The 19660-nt window shown below is 33.2% G+C and overlaps 1 protein-coding gene and 1 long non-coding RNA gene across 2 annotated transcripts; one reads left to right on the top strand and one right to left on the bottom strand.

Moving 5' to 3' along the window:
• Positions 1-4671: 4671 nt before the first annotated feature.
• LOC127843140 (uncharacterized) lies at positions 4672-6219 on the bottom strand. The gene is made up of 3 exons (XR_008032106.1): positions 5923-6219; positions 5062-5140; positions 4672-4762 (listed from the first exon to the last, which is right to left on the bottom strand). It is a non-coding gene; the product is annotated as an uncharacterized LOC127843140 (long non-coding RNA).
• A 1224-nt stretch (positions 6220-7443) lies between these two features.
• LOC127842041 (transcription elongation factor SPT4-like) lies at positions 7444-18196 on the top strand. The gene is made up of 4 exons (XM_052371357.1): positions 7444-7613; positions 14920-15026; positions 15374-15429; positions 16617-18196. The coding sequence occupies exons 1-4, from the start codon at positions 7545-7547 to the stop codon at positions 16736-16738; spliced, it is 354 nt and encodes a 117-aa protein (XP_052227317.1). The 5' UTR covers positions 7444-7544; the 3' UTR covers positions 16739-18196.
• Positions 18197-19660: the final 1464 nt, after the last annotated feature.

Below are 19660 nucleotides of genomic sequence, written 5' to 3'. Positions count from 1 at the left end.
TTAAGTAAATGCATAATGCATTTAATATGATTTCTATTCTATTGTGTAATTAATAAATTGGTTGTTACTTGTTAATCCATGATAAATGTTTTATGGCTAGTACAGAACCAGCATTGTTAATTTTGTAAAAGGTAATAAAATAACACCACTTTGTAATTTCATATACGTTAATATTCTTGTACTGTAGTTTGATGACAGTGTTTTAGTATTACTTATTTTGTAACTACATGTATTATTTTATAAGCAAATAAATGATGTGAAGTGTTTTGTATCTCCACACAATACCACATACCTTTTTATACATGTAGTGTGTTATGTGTTATTTGAATGTTTAAAAAAAAATATGGATGATATAACATGATGCATTCTAATATTTGCATTCAAATTGTAACTATAGAGCTAAGTGTATGCAGTTTAGACTGTGATTTAAGAATTGCTACAAAATGGCTAGTTTTTTAGTAGCGACAAAATTTAAACTATTCAACAATAATTTGCGAAAGAAAATTAGAAACCTGCAAGATACCTGTATTTATTAATATTTCAATTGCGAAACAAGTATGTTGTTATGCTGTTACACATAATTATACATTGATAATAAATAAGAAGACAATGAGCGGTGTCAATGTTTCCCAACATACAGACGAAAGCTCCAGGTATGGCTTTCAATACGTAGTGTGTGTTATTTGACAGTCTAAAACTTATTGGATTAAATAAAAAAAAACTGTCAATTTTGTCAATCAAAAATTGATTTGACACATCACATGATTTTGATTATGTTAAATCAGTGCACTGTATGCTAAATGCAACTTCTTTAGCAAGCTGTCAAGTTGAACTGAGACATTTGATGAAACAAACTGTTTCCTGGGTAGGACCAGTACTAAGAGTCTATATGACATGCCATGACGTCGAAAGTCTACAATACCTACTAGGTAGAACGAGAAATGTACTTCGACGTACAATTTTCACCGACCCTTGAGTGTTAGCCAATCAGAAGACACCTTACAACTGTTGCTTTTAGAGATATTTGACATTGAACATTATTATCATTTATACCAAATTATGCGACTATCGACCGCTTACTCATAGATATTGTGCGTATTTATTAAACATTATTAATATTATAGTTAATACCAAATTATGCGACTATCGACCGCTAACTCATAGATATTGTGCGTACTTATTGACCTGGCGTAGCGGAATTAACCTCTGACTTATGCAAGTTATGGTTATTACAAAATACGACCAACGGGGAGGTTATATACATTATTTATCCCGTGAATGTTTGGTAACTATTTGGTTACCGTTGGGAATTTCCTACACAGTAATGCGCTGGACAGTCGTGATACCTCCCCACATGATCAATAAATACTCACAATATGCTGAATAATTTTAATTTTAAAAAGGTAACAATTGAATCTTCTTCAAATATGTATATCATCTATTTCAATGCATTACATACTTGAAAATTCTAGGTTTTTTTTTGCCATTCTGATTTTTGTTTTCATTTTGTCCTCAATTAAAAAAGAGATTTTAAACAATTATTATGAATAAATCTGAAGGAAAAGCGGCTCAAGAGACAAGTGTTTTGATTGGCTGTTCAGAAAATGTGTACGTCGAAGTACAAACATGTATGTCGAAGTACAATTGTACTTTGACGTACAAATATATATTTCGAAGTGTATATATATTTGTATGTCGGCATACAATTATTGTACTTCGACCTACATTTCTCTTTTTACCTTGTATGTCTTTTTGACTTTCAACCCAAATGGTACGCCATAGTATGTCTTTAGGGTTATCTAAAGAATGCTTCCACTTAAGGGATCAATACAGAGAACTCCCAGTGACTAAGCCAGTTAGCAGTCACCCCATCCACTATACCACAGCCACCGAACCAGCTTTAAATTCCTGTGGCTAGAAAAAAAAAGATGCTTGATCTTAAACAATGCGGGGAATCACGTGGTCAGAATTGAGAAAACATGGCCGCCGATGCCTCGACAAGATGGAAAATTTGAGTGTTTAAACAGGTACATCTTCCTTATTACTTACTTGTTTTTAATCGGATGACGCCTATCATAGGGCCAGCCGGACGCGGTTTCATCGAGTATCAACCGTTTCCCTCTCGTTGGTCTGAGTGTGGAGATTACTCATGGAATATTTTGAGATTTCCTGAACCGTTAATTACTGTTGTACACGGACAAACAACAATATAACTGTGTTCACACTAATTAGTACTGTTTAAGTACCAGTTGTTCATGCGGACGCATTGAAACTGGCCAAAATGGATACATCGATTGCTAATGGCATTATTTTCAAGGTAAAGTTGAGTTTCGATTGTTTTTGACGATTGCTGTTGAGCACGCACATGGCTGGTATACACGGACAACTTTTAGAACAACTGTTGTTGAGCACGCACATGTCAAGGAATACCGTTTTCTCCGCAGAATAAGTCTAAAACAACGTCACATTGGCATGTTCCGGTACATGTAGCGATACATATCTTATGTATCCAGCAAAACACACATTTTGGTTGAAAATTGCCGTGTTTATTTTCATAAACTGCAAAACAAAACGAAACACACAAAACAACTTTCATGTATGCCAAGCATATACACAACACATATAATTATGAAAATAGATTTTCCTTGATTCTCTAAGTACTAACATTTTTCCAATAAAATAGTTCAGTATTAAAACTATCAACATATTTATAACTGTTTTCACAGAGTCAGAAGCTCAGGAAAAGTACAAAACTGCTCACATAGGCACCAAACAGTATTGAAAGGGCCTTCGGGTTTTGGAAGCGAACCTTTCATGTCCTTCATGGTGAGGTATGTAAGGAAATTGCTTATATTATTAATGATACAATTTATTGAAGGTTATAAAAAAAATGTATTTAATCAACAAAGATTGTTAATGGAAATCGACATCATCATATATTTCTAGGCATATCAAGTCTAAGAGTTGGAAAAAAAGTTATAAATAACTTAACATTATTTTTGCATGCCATAGACACACTTCAATTCTTAAATTCAACTTACTAATAGACGGAAAAATATGCTGAATATTCTAAATATGAATAAATGTAACTGATTTTGAACAAGTCAATGTAACAGCATTATACACAACTGTCTCGTATTACTGTAAAGTACTGATACATTACTGAATGCCAGCTAAAACAATTTATACATTTTTAGATATCTTTTTGTGTATCTGTTAGAGCTCATAATAAATACATAAGATATTAGTAAATTGTTACACTCGGGGAAAAAAGTAGTTGTTACTATTTACTCTGCATCAAGCATTGGGTACAAATTTGACAACATTTTTAACAATGTCTTTTGAAGTAACATTATTTTTCAATTTATTCCTCCAATTTCTGTTTATAACAGATTGGAATAAAGCCTGCCAAGGTCAGACGCATCATCATTGCCTGTGCTGTTCTTCATAATCTGCGATTGATGTAGGGGAACCAGCAGTGGATCCTGAACCTTTAGAAGAGGTTGCCAAGGGAGGGATGTTTTAGGCTGTATCGAATGGGAGAAGAGTTAGAGATACCATTATCGCAAATTACTTAACTTAGGAAATTAACAGATTAAATATAAATGTTTTCATTATATTTGTGCTTGTATATCTTTGAGTCATACACTGATAGTTTGGTTCCTTGTTTGTTTATATGGGTTTAACAGCATTGGAACAACCATTCAAAAAGTAAACGAAATATATAATTTCAATGCTTATATAATATTTTTGAAACAAGGTTTAGGTAATAGCCTCATTTGTACCCACTCATTTTTGGATTTTTTTAATGAGAATATCAGTATACACTTATTTCATGGATGCGCGGCGAACAGTCAAAACTGTTTCCCAAACCGAGGGACAACAGTTTAGACTGTTCACCAAGCATCCATGAAATAAGTGTTTTATTACCTGATCAAATTTCCAACATAGAAATAACAGCAAACTAATTTTTTATTAACACACAACAGTAATCGATAAAATAAAATAATTTTGATTATTACCTGATGTCTTATATAAATGATAATTAATTATTTTTTGCTATTTCCTGGTAGAAAAAGAAATTTGCAATGTTTTAAACTGTTACCGGTGAATATCGAACTGTTGACCTGTCAACAGTTTGAACTGTTGCCCTCTGGAATAATGAGGTCATTTCGTCGAAAATATGACGTCATTTTACAGTTAAACAGTCAAAATTATTTATTTTATCGATAACTGTTGTGTGTAAATAAAAATTTAGTTTGCTGTTATTTCTATGTTGGAAATTTGATCAGGTAATAAAACACTTATTTTATGGATGCTTGGTGAACAGTCAAAACTGTTGTCCCTCGGTATCAGGGCTGACATTTGGAACTGCTACCCTCGGCCTATCGGCCTCGGGCAACAGTACCAAAGTCATCCATGATACCTTGGGAAACAGTTTTGACTGTTCACCGCGCATCCATGGAATAAGTGTATACTGTTTAACTGTAAAATGACGTCATTTTTTCGACGAAATGACGTCATTATTCCAGCGGGCAACAATTCAAACTGTTGACCGGTCAACAGTTCGATATTAACCGGTAACAGTTTAAAACATTGCAAATTTCTTTTTCGACGAGGAAATAGCAAATAATAATTAATTATCATTCATATAAGATATCAGGTAATAATCTGTACTGTGATTCTTTCGTAGAACTTTTCGTGTTTGTCTGCCAAGCTGTTCTGTATGGCATATTACACCATCTGCACCTCGCTCAGTGACCTGTATGTGTTTAAATATTTTTGTTTTTATTGGTTAACTCTATTAACTACTTACAAAAATGATGAGCATTGTTCTGAATGATTTTGATTATTGATAGCCATCAGCTAATTTATTATGGTTATTGTTAAACAATGATAGGATTCTATTGGTTCAGTATGTCCGTTTAATTGTTAGCAAATAATTTCAATTTAAAGAATATGACATTGTCAGTATATAGCTTAAAGTTGAAATTTAAGCTTATATAAGTGAAACTAGGTCCACGAATAGTTCTATACATACATATATACATATATACATACTTAGTCTGAGGCTCTTTCTTGTTACTGTTGCAACTTGGGTGTTCATCTGTATCTGCTGATGCACATCTTGTCTGCATCTCTGATGAACATACATTATAGATCACTGTTATAGATCTATTATGCTAAGATCATATTATTTGTTTCATTGAGTCAACTTTGTTAAAGCAATAGATATTTTGAAGTTTTTATTTGTTTTATACATGCTATACAGTAGAGATATAATATTGGAAACTGATTCGTACACTGTTAAAATCGTCAATAATCGAAGTTTAGTCTAAACATAATAACATCTTGGGCAAAATACCACTTTAGCACCCGCCAGAGGGGTGGATATGCACACGGAATGAGCCCATTGTGTTCATTCAGTTTTTTATTCACACCTCTGGCGGGGGGCTAAAGTGTTATATTGCCAAATCTTGAGAAATGAATGAACAGTCAAACCAATACAATTTTCTGATTGTTACCACAATATCACTTCGATCAGATAATGGCTTCAGACTGTATGACAGACTTGTTTAACAACGGTAATTTCAAACATAACTTTTTAACCATTTGTTTCGTAGATTAAATAATTGTACCTCACTCTTGATTTTCCCAACGATGGCAGCTTCCAAGTCCATGTTAATCCATCTTACTATTTTGACTATAAATGTCGTGTCCAAAACATATTTGATACGTATTATACGTTATTCTATGTCTGATATGGCTTATTTTCAGTACTAATTCATAATTTAATAGCATTTTTAGCAAAGAACTACATAAATACTTACCTGCGGTAACGCTGGCCTAAAATTTATATTGCCACTGTAATGAAGTTATAGGATCAAAGCTTATTGATGATTGTTGTTGTAAACTAGTTACCTTGTGAATTGAAATGTGTCTGAGTTGGTGTCTGTAGCTATATGGTTTTATGCCCGCTTCGAGGTTATATGTACAGTCTGTCCTCTATCCGGCTCATGTAAAACGAGTACTGAAAAGAGACCAATGCAACATTATCATTTCAATAAAAATATTCTTGATAATACTAACCTGGGACGAAAAATGCTACTAATCTACATGATCAAATGTGTTATGTATATTCACTCGAAGAAAAATATACTTTTTACAAAAATACTTGATGAATTGATCTCTGAAAGCGTAAAACACAGTACACAATCTGTATGAAATAAAATACATTTTCATGTTGTTTAAATTCATGCCCAATGCCAAATCATATTCATTCTTTATGTTCTGGTCACAAACTGTATAGAAATAGGGTAAAATGTTATCCTGTCTTTATATGTACTTGTCCCTTTAGCATGAACATTTGTTCTGAAAACAATTGAACATTCACTTAAATGACAATATCATGAAGGCATTTCTTCAAGCAAAAAACAGCAATCCAAAACAAATATAAATAAAACTGTCTGGAGGAAAAGCAACATTTTTCAAATACTCGCAAGCCATTACAAAAGGCGGCTACACCGAAAGAGGCTAGCAAAAAAATTCCTATTGAAAATACAATATTGATGATCCAGATAGCCAATTTCGTATACGAATTAACATTTTCAGTGCGTTTACATAAGATATGTATCGCTACATGTAACAGAACATGCCAATGCGACGTTGTTTTAGACTTATTCTGCGGAGAAAACGCTATTCCTTGACATGTGCGTGTTCAACAACAGTTGTTCTAGAAGTTGTCCGTGTATAACAGACATGTGCGTGCTCAACAGCAATCGTCAAAACCAATCGAAACTCAACTTTACCTTGAAAATAACGCCATTAGCAATCGATGTATCCATGTTTTGCCAGTTTTATTGCGTCCGCACGACCAACTGGTGCTTAAACAGTACTAATTAGTGTGAAAACAGTTATATTATTGGCAGTCCGTGTACAACAGCAATTGACGGTTCAGAAAATCTCAAAATATTCCATGAGTAATCTCCACACTCAGACCAACGAGAGGGAAACGGTTGATACACGATGAAACCGCGTCCGGCTGGCCCTATGATAGGCGTCATCCGATTAAAAACAAGTAAGTAATAAGGAAGATGTACCTGTTTAAACACTCAAATTTTGCATCTTATCGAGGCATCGGCGGCCATGTTTTCTCAATTCTGACCACGTGATTCCCTGCATTGTTTAACTCGTTTTAAGATTGATTTTTTTGGATGCATTACCTTATTATTGCAACAATTATAATATTTTGAACACAATCATGTCCATATATTTATTAAGAATACATGGTTATCAAAAAAAACTTTTGCCCGTAAATTAGGTAGCACCTATAATCATATTACTTCATTATGATTACCAGTAAGCACGTTAACATTAGTATAATGCAAAAAAAGAATTATACTAGTATGTAACCTAAAACTTAAAATTTTTGTGTGACTTAAGTATTATGATGGTCTTAGTTTTACTTCCGGAAAAAAGAAAGAAAGAACAATATTCTGTTTGAATGTCGTATATCTGACGGAAATCTACACTAGAAACCAACAATGTCCGTCGAAACAGTACCAAAAGATTTGAGAAATCTTCGTGCTTGCTTACTTTGTTCATTGGTGAAGGTAATATGATCAAATTAATTGTGTGCGACGAAATGGAAGTTGTTTCGGACACCTTAAAATCGGATACGTTTATTTATAGATTTTTTGACTATATTTATATTTTTATCATGGGCATTCAATACATAATGATGTAAGAAAAAAATCTTACCGATTAATAGCTTACAATTTTTATTATGAAAACCTGGAAATCCATTGTGTTGTTTGGAAAAATTTGGTAAAACTTTTGTGTATGACTGAAGACTATGATACACGTGTGTTTATATTACTATAGTTTTAATTAAAAAATTTTACTCAAACAAATGTCCACACAAGTTTAGAGTTATCACATCACATGTTTCAACTAAAATAATACATCTGATAAGTGTGTTAGGGATCATCTGCATAACTACATGTGGATGTCACCCTTTATGTACCAGTCCCCTTATGTACCACCCCTTTATGTACCACTATCTGACCCTTTATGTACCATATATATAATATATAGAGATAAATAGTATATGGTTTAATATGAAGGTGTGTTAATAATGAAATGTATTTTGTAACATATTATTTATGAATTTATGAATTTAGACTAATATATTGCCATATATTATATTTTATGCCAGCTTGTGTGTCAGTGACTGTCTTAGTATAATTTATTAGCCCTAGTAGTAATAAATGATTCATATTCTTACCTGAAATTAAAGTATATTATTAAAATCCATTTGTCACTATCTTATCCTAACTAAGTCTAACTAAACTGTAAAAAATAATATTATTTCCTTTTTTAATCATGTTTAGAGAATGACCTTAATTTTCAAACTGTGAACAATCAAAAAAATTCCTTCTTTAATCATGTTTACAAAAAATGTAACTGGTGGTGTCATCAAAGGATGTCTATTTGTGGTATAAATAAAGTTATTAGGTACCTATGTAATTATAAAATTATCAGGTTTATTTTCAATTACAAAATCAAAGAGAGGATAAAGAGAAAGTTTTCACAGGTTTCAAGTAATTAAGGTAAGTGTTGTTGCTCAATTGTTAAAGTGTGTATATATGCTGGTGAAATTCAATATGTAAAACCATACCAACATTATGGCAGACATTATTTATTCTTGTATTGATTGTGGTACCAATGTCATTGACGATGATGAAGCTATTTCGTGTGATATTTGTGAGAGATGGCTGCACAGGAGATGCAACACTGGTAAGTTAAGTTAAATTATTATATAATCCTGTATGAAATAAAAGCATTTTTTAGCCCCAAAAAAGGGAAAAAACATAATTTTTTTAAATTATTACAATGTCATTATAACAATTTTTTTTCATTTTGTCACAGTAATAGAGTAATTTAATTTAATACTTGAACATTAAATGAATTCATTTTTATTTTATTTTCAGGAATTACCCTCAGACAATATCGCCGGATGGTGAGGCAGGAGCTTGAACTTCCCTGGTCTTGCGGCCAGTGTCGGGAACATCCTGCTGCCGTACTTGACCATACCGCTGCAGATGAACCCGCTGCCGACGAACCAGCAGAACCCGCTGCCGACGAACCAGCAGACCATGCAGTCAACGGGATTCAAGATAATTCGTTCAATGTCCATGGAGACATAAGAGAGAGACCTCACATACAGGATGAGTAAGTGTCATTTTAAATTAGAAATCATTGTCTTTCCTTACACAATAATTGGAGGATGAGGATGAATAGTAACGATGAAGAGAAAAGAAGTGTGACATGAACTATGTATATTGGAGTTGGAAAATGTTCTTTACTTCCCATGTGCTATGATGTATGTTTGTAAAATCTAATAAAATGTTCTTTGCTTCCCATGTGCTATGTTGTATGTTTGTATTTGTACTGTTGTTTAAAGAAAAAATAAAATAAACCCCCTTATTTTATGAACTTTTCATTTGTTATTTTTTGTACTACAATGTATGCTTGTATTTGTACTGTTTACCAATAAATGAAAAAAAACTCTAATGATTTGAATGATTAATGCTCTTTGCTTTTCATGTGCTAATTTTATGTATATTTTCATTTGTACTGTTTGCCAATAATCAAATAAAAGTATTCCATTATCAATTTTGTGGATGATAAATGTGTTTGGCTTTTCATGTGCTACTTTTATGTATTAAGTATTTATATATGTATTAAAATTACAATAAAACAGAATACAATAAAAATGTATGATATGATTTAGAAAAAGTATTATGAGATTATGTGCTGGACTATGTTATTGTTATTTAAAATTAAATAAAAGTATAAATGTTGTTGTTAATTGGTCTGATTATTTGAGGAATGTGTCACTTCTGAAGAAGGACCCATTTGGTTTGGGATGTTTACTCAACAAACATGACATTTCACACCTGGCATAGGTGAGGAATGTAGAGCTGTTGACCACCAGACAGTGTCATTAGTCTTCATTAGAGATACTGTAACCATTGCATAAGGTTCATTTCATTTTAACTTTATCATTTTATTTTTGCTATTGGAAATAAAACAATTTATGAACAAAATTTCAATTCTAATTCATATTGAGAATTTTTTTTAGCCGGATTTTTTTCGAAAAAATCTCGGCTTATAGATTGATGTTGTCGGGCGGGCGGGGTGGCGGCGTGCTCGAAAATGTTAAAGTTCTTATTTCATGGTATAACTTTGGTATGCTTGGACCTAGAGTCTTCAAACTTGACATGAAGGTTGGCCAGGATTAACAGATGACCACTGGTCATTTCAAGGTCATTCATTTGAAGGTCAAGGTCACTGTGACCTTCAATATAAAAAATGTTAAAGTTCTTATAACTTTGGTATGCTTGGACCTAGAGTCTTGAAACTTGACATGAAGGTTGGCCATAACTAGTTAGTAACCACTGGTCATTTCAAGGTCATTCATTTGAAGGTCAAGGTCACTGTGACCTTGAATGTAAAAATGTTAAAGTTCTTATTTCATGGTATAACTTTGGTATGCTTGGACCTAGAGTCTTCAAACTTGACATGAAGGTTGGCCAGGATTAACAGATGACCACTGGTCATTTCAAGGTCATTCATTTGAAGGTGAAGGTCACTGTGACCTTCAATATAAAAATGTTAAAGTTGTTATAACTTTGGTATGCTTGGACCTAGAGTCTTGAAACTTGACATGAAGGTTGGCCAAAACTAGTAAGTAACCACTGGACATTTCAAGGTCATTCATTTGAAGGTCAAGGTCACTGTGACCTTGAATGTAAAAATGTTAAAGTTGTTATAACTTTGGTATGCTTGGACCTAGAGTCTTGAAACTTGACATGAAGGTTGGCCAGAACTAGTAAGTAACCACTGGACATTTCAAGGTCATTCATTTGAAGGTCAAGGTCACTGTGACCTTGAATGTAAAAATGTTAAAGTTCTTATTTCATGTTATAACTTTGGTATGCTTGTACCTAGAGTCTTCAAACTTGAAATAAAGATTGGCCAGTACTAGAAGATGACCACTGGTCATTTCAATGTCATTCATTTGAAGGTCAAGGTCACTGTGACCTTCAATGTTAAAATGTTAAAATTGTTATAACTTTGGTATGCTTGGACCTAGAATCTCAAACTTGACGTAAAGGTTTGCAAGCACACTTAGATGACCACTGGTCATTTCAAGGTCATTCATTTCAATGTCATTCATTTGAAGGTCAAGGTCACTGTGAACTTAAATGTTAAAATGTTAAAATTGTTGTAACTTTGGTATGCTTGGACCTAGAATCTCAAACTTTGCTCATGCCTTGAAAAGTACTTACATTTCATTTTGACCTTTGAACAATATTTCAGTAATTTAAGTATTGCATTGACAAAAACACGAAAGGTACTTTCCTGTCATTTAAATAAAAAATCCGGCTTCAATGCGGTCATCTCCGACCGCGGAACTCTTGTTTAATTTTAACATGTAATTTTAAGATTCAAATTTTTGGTTCTTTACAATTGCAACAAAATTAGAAATATTAGAAATAACTACTTCTGTGAAGAATTTCCAATTATAATTCTATTTTTTAATTTGCTACAGTTTAGATTCAAATTTAGATTGAAATTTTTGTTTCTTAACATTACATTATGAATTGCAATAACAAAATAGATGTAACATATAATTTAGCAATATTTTACTAAGTAAGAACTGAGTTACTAAGTTACTCAGTTTTATTTAACTTTTTGTTGGTTCTTAACATTAAATTATGCATTGCAATAACAAAATAGATACAACATTTAATTCTGCAATATTTTACTTAGTAAGAACTGAGTTACTAAGTTACTCAGCTTTATTTAACATCTTTCAAATTTTTAAAACTTTTCTGATAGCAAGAAATAAATGATTCAGTACAATGAATTGCAATGTTATAGTACACAATATTTGTTTTACTCAAATTTTACTCAATCAACACTTGTATTTGCACAGGTAATTAATGCCCATTCATACTGCTATGAATGAATGGACAACACCTACACAATATATAGGTGGTACATAAAGTCTCAAAGTGGTACATAAAGGGACTGGTACATAAAGGGACTGGTACATAAAGGGTCACACCCACTACATGTATACATCATTACATGATCATCAAATTCAATTATGGCCAAGGATCTGATAAATACAGGAAACATATAAATTTGACAAGCAAGAGTCATGGAGACTAACAGGTTTTGCATGACTAATGGCCAAGTAAAAGATTGCTTTGTGTCTTGTACCCAAAATATGCTGAAAAAAGAAATCCATTATCAACAAAAGGCATTTAAAGGCATTATATGGACACATTTTAATCGGTGAAGAAGCATTTTGATGGAAATCAACAAGAAAATAGTTTATGTCATGAAGACAAATTGTGGACAAATTGATGATCAACAGGTTTTAAAATTAGAGATGTAATATTGTTGGTATTGTGGTATTTATTTTAAAATTCATGTTGCAGCAAATAAATAGAATGTTCTGATAATTACCTGTGACCTGCTAACATGTTTTTATAGCTTAATTGAAAATTAATGTTTCTTCCCAAATGTAACAATGTTAATTAATATTGTCTGTATGTAGTGTAAATAAATTGTACCATGAAAGGGTCATTTATAAGCAATATAGAAACAACTTATCTCGTCTTAGAGATTACCACTCTTTATTCATTAAGACATTCTTCATATTACACTTGAAGTGTGCAATAGTACAAGAAAAAAAATATTCTGTTTGCTGTACGTATTGAACAGATATATGAACAAAAAGAAAAGTTATATAAACTCTAAAATATTCTATAGCCATTACCATTATTACCTTTATTGGGTTTTACAAATGATGAAAGTCCCTAGGACTTCAGATAATCCGCATGTACCCTGTTTTCTAATACACAGCAAGTACAAATCTGAACAAAATCTGGTCATTTACTCGGTTAACTCCGCCTAGGAGCTACTGCATTTCATGAATTTCCCAGCGAGATACCAATATTGATTTTTCCAGATGCCAATCAAATTATAACTAGTAATCGCATTAGCCAATCAGCACTCAGGAGGCCGAATGCATGTCAACCCCATGAGAAGGTGTATTCAATAACTGTACATGTCTCAGATCAAAACTGAACTATCCCAACAACTTCAGCGCTTTGCATACAGTATAAATAACTTTTTAGTTAGAGAAACAATTTTAAAATTAAAAAAGGCTTACCATTTTTGTAACCAAAAGAAAATATCTTAGCGTTCTCTACACTACAAAGTTTTTATTCAGCAATCAAATATGTTAGTGCACACTTTCCCTGAGAAAGAAAGACGAGATGTTGTACTTAAAGTCTAATTTTCGAAATCTTTTTAACATTGCTAAGAATTAACACTACATACATGGGGAATTTTTATTTGTGGCTAGAATTTGCGTTACTTTACGGGAATAATTAAACCTTGTTATGCTTGTCGGATAAAACATTTGATTATACATAATTGAAAATACTTATTTATTGAATAGAGTTTTTATACCCATGTATAACATGGAAATAACACAAAATGAAATAAGGTAGCCTAGGTGAATAACGGGTTTTGAGATGACTTCGGTCATGCATACACATGCATAAATGTCCTGACATGTTATATCTCAATCCGGAATGTTAGTGTACTCGGTTTAATTTACAGAAAGAAGATTTTGTATTCTCAAAAATTCCCGGTCACATTACATTTAGTCGTTGAATGATGGTGCTCTATGCTTGCTCATGCCATCATGTGATACAAGCGTGTTCAATGGGAATTCCCCAATCCCACATTTCACTTTGTATTCATATTCATTGCATTAAATGGCGGACGTTTGGGTTTATGAAATTCTTTAACAAATTCATCGTCAACATTGGTCATATTTTGGTTTTCAAAATAGAAATGATAATAATACTTGATTATTGGATTAAATATAGAGGTGGAACATATTTGATTCCAGCGAATTACACATTTGGTTCCAGCCATCAACACATTCAGTAGGGTTTTCAAAAATACCAAATGAAAAGTGGGACTTCAAGCTTTCTGTATGGAAAATCCGAAAGTTGAGGCTTCGAAGTCAGGACTTCCAACTTTTGAAAGCAAGCAGAAGCGCTGCATTAAAAGTTATTCAACAACAAATAATAATAATGTAAATTTCTTCACAAAAATAGTTTTTTTAATACCAAAAATGTTTTGTATGGGTGCTGTTGTAAATTCAAAGAATAGATATGCTGTAAATTATACGTTTAATAATGATGTTAATTTGTAAAATATTAAGTTAGCGTTTTTGATCAACTTAAAGAAGGCATGAGAATCTTATTGTATCATGTAGGATGATGTCCCCCCATAGCATATAGCAGTTGAACTGTCAGTCCGTCTTTGCTTCCGTCCAAAAACTTAAACATTGACCATAACTTTTGCAACATTGAAAATAGCAATTTGATATTTGGCATGCATGAGTATCTCATGGAGCTGCATATTTTGAGTAGTGAAACATGGTCTAGGTCATCCTTCAAGATGAAAGGTAAAAAAAAACCAAACCAAGGGAAGTAATAAGCTTTAAAGGGAGATAATTATCTGTACCTGCCAAATGATTTAAAAAAAATCAAAGTGGCGCAGTAGGGGGCATTGTGTTTCTGACAAACACATCTCTTGTTATATATATATATTGTTAAAATACACTTGCTCATCATGGTTATTATTTTGTTCTGCAAGTAAAGCATGCAAAAATCATGTTTGTTGTTACATGGACAGTATCACTTATGCTTCTTTTTCCTACTTTTCTAAGTTAGGAGTGCCAGGACTATTTTAAAATTCTGGTGAGATCTTTAACTATATTACAATGTATTGTTCATGGGTGTGTTCTATTTTTAGACATTTGAACAGTTTGAGATGGATGGTTGTGACAACTGTGAGGAATACCTTCACATGAAGAACAATTCAGATGCAGTGTACGATACAACTAGCAACAACTTTGACGGGTATATTTTTTCCTTAAAAGTCAGGTTTCCTCATCATGAAAAGATCGGATATGTTTACTAATGAATGGTGTTGCAGTAAATAGATAGTAACAAAAGAAATTCTCTGACACCAAGACGTTTTAAGTTTCTTTCCACTTTTGTAAAATAACTTTATTGAATATTCTTGATATTTAATTTTGCAAACTTTTTTTGAAATTTCAAAATATGCTGCATTTCAAAATTCAGTTCACTATGATAGCCCAAGGCCATAAAACACACTGCAGCTCATTTTTTTGCAGAATATTTTTAAGGTAGCTATACTTTGTTTTTAGCGTTTTGGAATGCAGTTTTGTTGTTGCTCATTTCAGCCTGGTGGCTCTAATGGGTCCTGAAGACAGCTGGGTTGCAAAATGGCAACGAATAGGTACAGTATTCAGCTAGGGCCAGCAATCACCAACCGATTTAAGTCTACAAATTTAGTATATTGTTTAATTTGCAATGTTCTAAAAGTACTCTCATTTTTAGTCTAACTTGATATTTAAATAAAACATTTTAAGCAATCTATTAATTATATAATCAACATTTAAGAGTGATTTGAATCAAACTCAGAAGTACATTTTTTCGGCTCTCAGACTTTTCTTTGTTCCTACACCCAAGAAGAGATTGGCAAATACTTCTGAAGTCTCTTTAAATATTCACTTTACAATTAAGAATGTCAGTCAAGGGGTGGAACATTAAACGGTCCATGTTGCCCAGGTTGTTAAATATAATGTGCAGAAATTTTTACTCATTTGACTTTCCTTTAATATTATAGGCAACAAGTACCGGTCCGCATTTTAGCCTCTCTCTGGGAAAATCAGGCTTAATGCATGTTCATTAAGTGTTGTCCCAATTAAGCCTGTGCAGTCCCCACATGCTAATCAGGGAAAACACTTTACTCTAAACTGGATTTTTGCTAAAAAAAGAATTTCTTTAAACGTAAAATAACATTACAGTGGAAAATTGTCGTCTCTTATGAACTTGTGTTAACTGCACAGGCAATCTGGGACATGCACTAAGCCCGTTTTTCCGAGGGAGAGGCTCATTTGTTTAAAATGGATATATCATTTGTTAATGATAAGGCATTTCAGTTATTTGTTTATTTGTAGGCCATAGTAAATTAACAAACTCTGAGTCTCTGAGCCTTATGAACTTAAGTGAGCTTGTAAACAAATACTTAGTAAACTTTGTGTTACAGTGTCTATGTAAACACTTATTGTCCCCTACTGGTGAAACCGGAGGGGACTTATGGTTTGGCTCTGTCAGTCTGTCCGTCACACTTTTCTGGATCCTGCAATAACTTTAAAAGTTCTTTATATTTTTTCATGAAACTTGAAACATGGATAGATGGCAATATGGAGATTATGCACATCATTTCATTTTGTTCCGACGTCAAGAATTCTGGTTGCTATGGCAACAAATAATTATTTTTTTTTTTTACTGACAATGGTGGAGTTTGACCGGTAGGGAACAACATTGCTTGGCAATCTCTTGTTTTCAAATGATGCAGTTAGATAATTCAGCTTGTAGGTTAGTATACATGTATTACACAAAATTCACTCTTGTCTGCAGGTACATTCACCAAAGGTTGCTATGCCCTATCAGTGACAGGCAGGCTCCCCCCAGGACTGGTACGAAGTCTCAAGAACAAAGGCATCTCCTACCGACCCCGCGATGTGGCACTCAAGAGCTGAAACCTGTATTAACAAAATCTCCTTTGTTCTCGGTTGAAAGATAAACATACACAAACACATGTTTCTTTGTTTCCATTCATTTAAAGGACGAATAAACAAACACTTATTGGAAATTTTGTATGCACGAGTATTTTGGAGTATGGCATTCAATGCCTTCCTTACAGATTTAGTCATAGGAACTTGAAAGTTAATATTATAACCATAAACAATATAAAACAGAAAGAATCCTATTTGGGCAACTATGTACTCTGTCTGAAAAAAATTGAATGACGTTCACCTGAAGTATTCAGTCATAACATTTACTTATATGAGCAGCGTTGTGGAAAAACCTTGCATGAAGAAAAACTAAATCCATAAATGCATGGTTCCTTGTTTGAGACTCGTGGCTGAAGTTTTACTTCATGTAAGAAGTCCTGAAGCAATTTCAACAAAAACAACAGCAACATTTTGATTTATTACATTTTTCGATTTTTTAAGTGACAAACACTTAGTATTGTCCTAAATTTTCAACTGATTATTGCTCATTAACAATATTGTTTTTTCAGTATAATTATAATTCTCATTGTTATTTTGCTTCTTTTTGTTCACATTTCTCTTTAATATGAAATGTGGAATTAATATTAATCAACAAGTAAATATGTCAATCTTGACCATGACTTATTAACTAGAAATGTCCAGCATTGGAAGGGAGTGAAAGAACTTGTAATGGACAGATAAACTTGATATTTTGTAAATCTTATTTAGTTTTACTTGCTGAAAAAAATTAAGCCTTAGTGTATACTCTATTTGTAAATGAAATGAAATGTCAAATGAATAAATTCAGTGACAAACACTTGCATCAATAAAAAGAGTACAGTATGCAGAGTTGATGTATTGATAAAAAATGATTGATCCTTATGTTTGTTTTAATGTATTAAAATAATTGTATCAAAGGTTTGGAAATATAGCCTTTAAACTTGAATTTAGTAAGTAAGGTCTTTAATTTATTAAATTTAACTTTCTAAGGGACTGCAAGCGATTCAAAATGTGTATCTAAGTGGTGAAGGGTTATCATGAGTTGATCATAAACTGAAATTTTGTTCCAGGACTGAAATACTGAGCATTGAAATTGCATTTTTAATTTCAAAGCTGATTTTAATTTGGTAATTTTAAGTTTTTTAGACTCAGTTATTATATGAGGCTCAAGACAAAATGACAGAACAATTTGAACACATGTAAAGATTCTGTGAGGTGATATGTTTGGAGTTTGGTTCACAAGCAACTGTATTATCTTGTTGTGTGCATTCGCTGCTACTGTCATGGATATTGTACACAGAGATAAAATATATTCATGTCAAAAATTCAGATATTAAATCTCTGTTTTCTATGTGATCTTATTTTTTTGCAAATAGCTGGAAAAAATTGTATCATGCGCATTTATTATGAAGCAAATAGCAATAAAGCTTTTATGTACGTGTTTTTTTTGTGTTATTTTGTGTATGCTCAGCTTATTAACAATTAATAACATTGGAGTTGCTATGGTAAACAATATGAATTAAAATTTTACACACTGTGTGAATAAAACTTTGTTCAATCATTTCGTCTATTCACTAAGTTAATTTATATCATGTACATGTTCTGTCAAATATTTATGTATACAATATTAAGGTCGCCTTGGTGTAATGGATATGGTGGCCGCCTAGCGACAGGGAGGTCACGGGTTCGATCCCCACTGTGGCGCGTTCTCTAGATCTCACCAAACACACCAAATACTGGTTCTAGGCCCAGGAAACGGATTCGATAGCGCTCCAATAAGCCTGAGGCTTTCGATGCAATAGAATTAAAAAAGGTTTAAACATTAAATTAAACTACTACGGTATTGACATTGCTAACTTAAATTATTATACCCTTCGCTGCAAATTAATAGATTGGGGTTGTGTTGGAATCACGCTGCATTAAGTCTATCCGTCCGTCTGTCCAGACACTTATCCGGATTGTTACCACTGGGTGCTGACGAGGTCAAAGCGTAGTCCGTTTCGCTACGACGTCGGGTATATGTTTTACTACGAAAACATGGTGTAAATACACTACTTAATCAGGCGAGTTTCATATTTTCTGGTGTTTATGGATTAGAGAACGGAACATCCAGTAATTGTAGGTACTTATTTTCAATAACAAACTAATAACAAATGCGCGTAGTTGCAACCTTTAAGTTTATTTTGAGCTAAAATCGAATTATTTTGATTTGAAGAAATGCATAAGGTGGTTATTCTGTTAAAATAGCCAATTACGGTAACTTAAATTAAATAAAACAACATTTTACTTTGATTCAGTGTACATTACACATTTTAAAGTACAAAACAGGTTAAAAACATATATTTTAATTATTCAAATGCTTTGTTTCGAAGGAAATTACAAGTCGCTTTATGTAAAGGTTTCGCACAGAGTATGTATTGGTTGCGCAACGAAGTACAAATATAATGTATAGGTTGCTCAACGAAGTTTCTGTATCCATTTCGGGACATATCACATGCAATTTGCAGTTACTGCAGACTGCCATTTCCCAGTGCAAAAGATGCCGTGCTTCACTGTGCGCATGAACATCCAAACGAAAAGGTTGAACCCGGTGAAAGCCTGCAGAGTCCCGGCAGAGCCCCGGTAAACCGTCACTACGCCGGCACTCACCGGGGTTATACCGGCATCAGACCCCGGCAGAGCTGCGGCAACGCCCCGGTTTAACCGGTTTCCACCGGGAAAGTATTCAAATGTTTAATACCTCCGGGATGAACCAGGAGTTTCCGGGAAGGACCGGCAATAACCGGCTTGGCACTGGAAACAACCGGGACTGCACCGGGAACAACCGGGACGGTACCGTCAGAGCACCGGTTTACTTATGTAACGTAGCTATAAAGGGACTCTGCCGGCATTCACCGGGGCTCCACC

This window comes from Dreissena polymorpha, chromosome 8 (genome assembly GCF_020536995.1).
Source record: "Dreissena polymorpha isolate Duluth1 chromosome 8, UMN_Dpol_1.0, whole genome shotgun sequence".
Taxonomy (NCBI): domain Eukaryota; kingdom Metazoa; phylum Mollusca; class Bivalvia; order Myida; family Dreissenidae; genus Dreissena; species Dreissena polymorpha.
The sequence above is the reverse complement of the archived record's forward strand: the minus strand, read 5'-3'. Positions and strand labels throughout refer to the sequence as shown.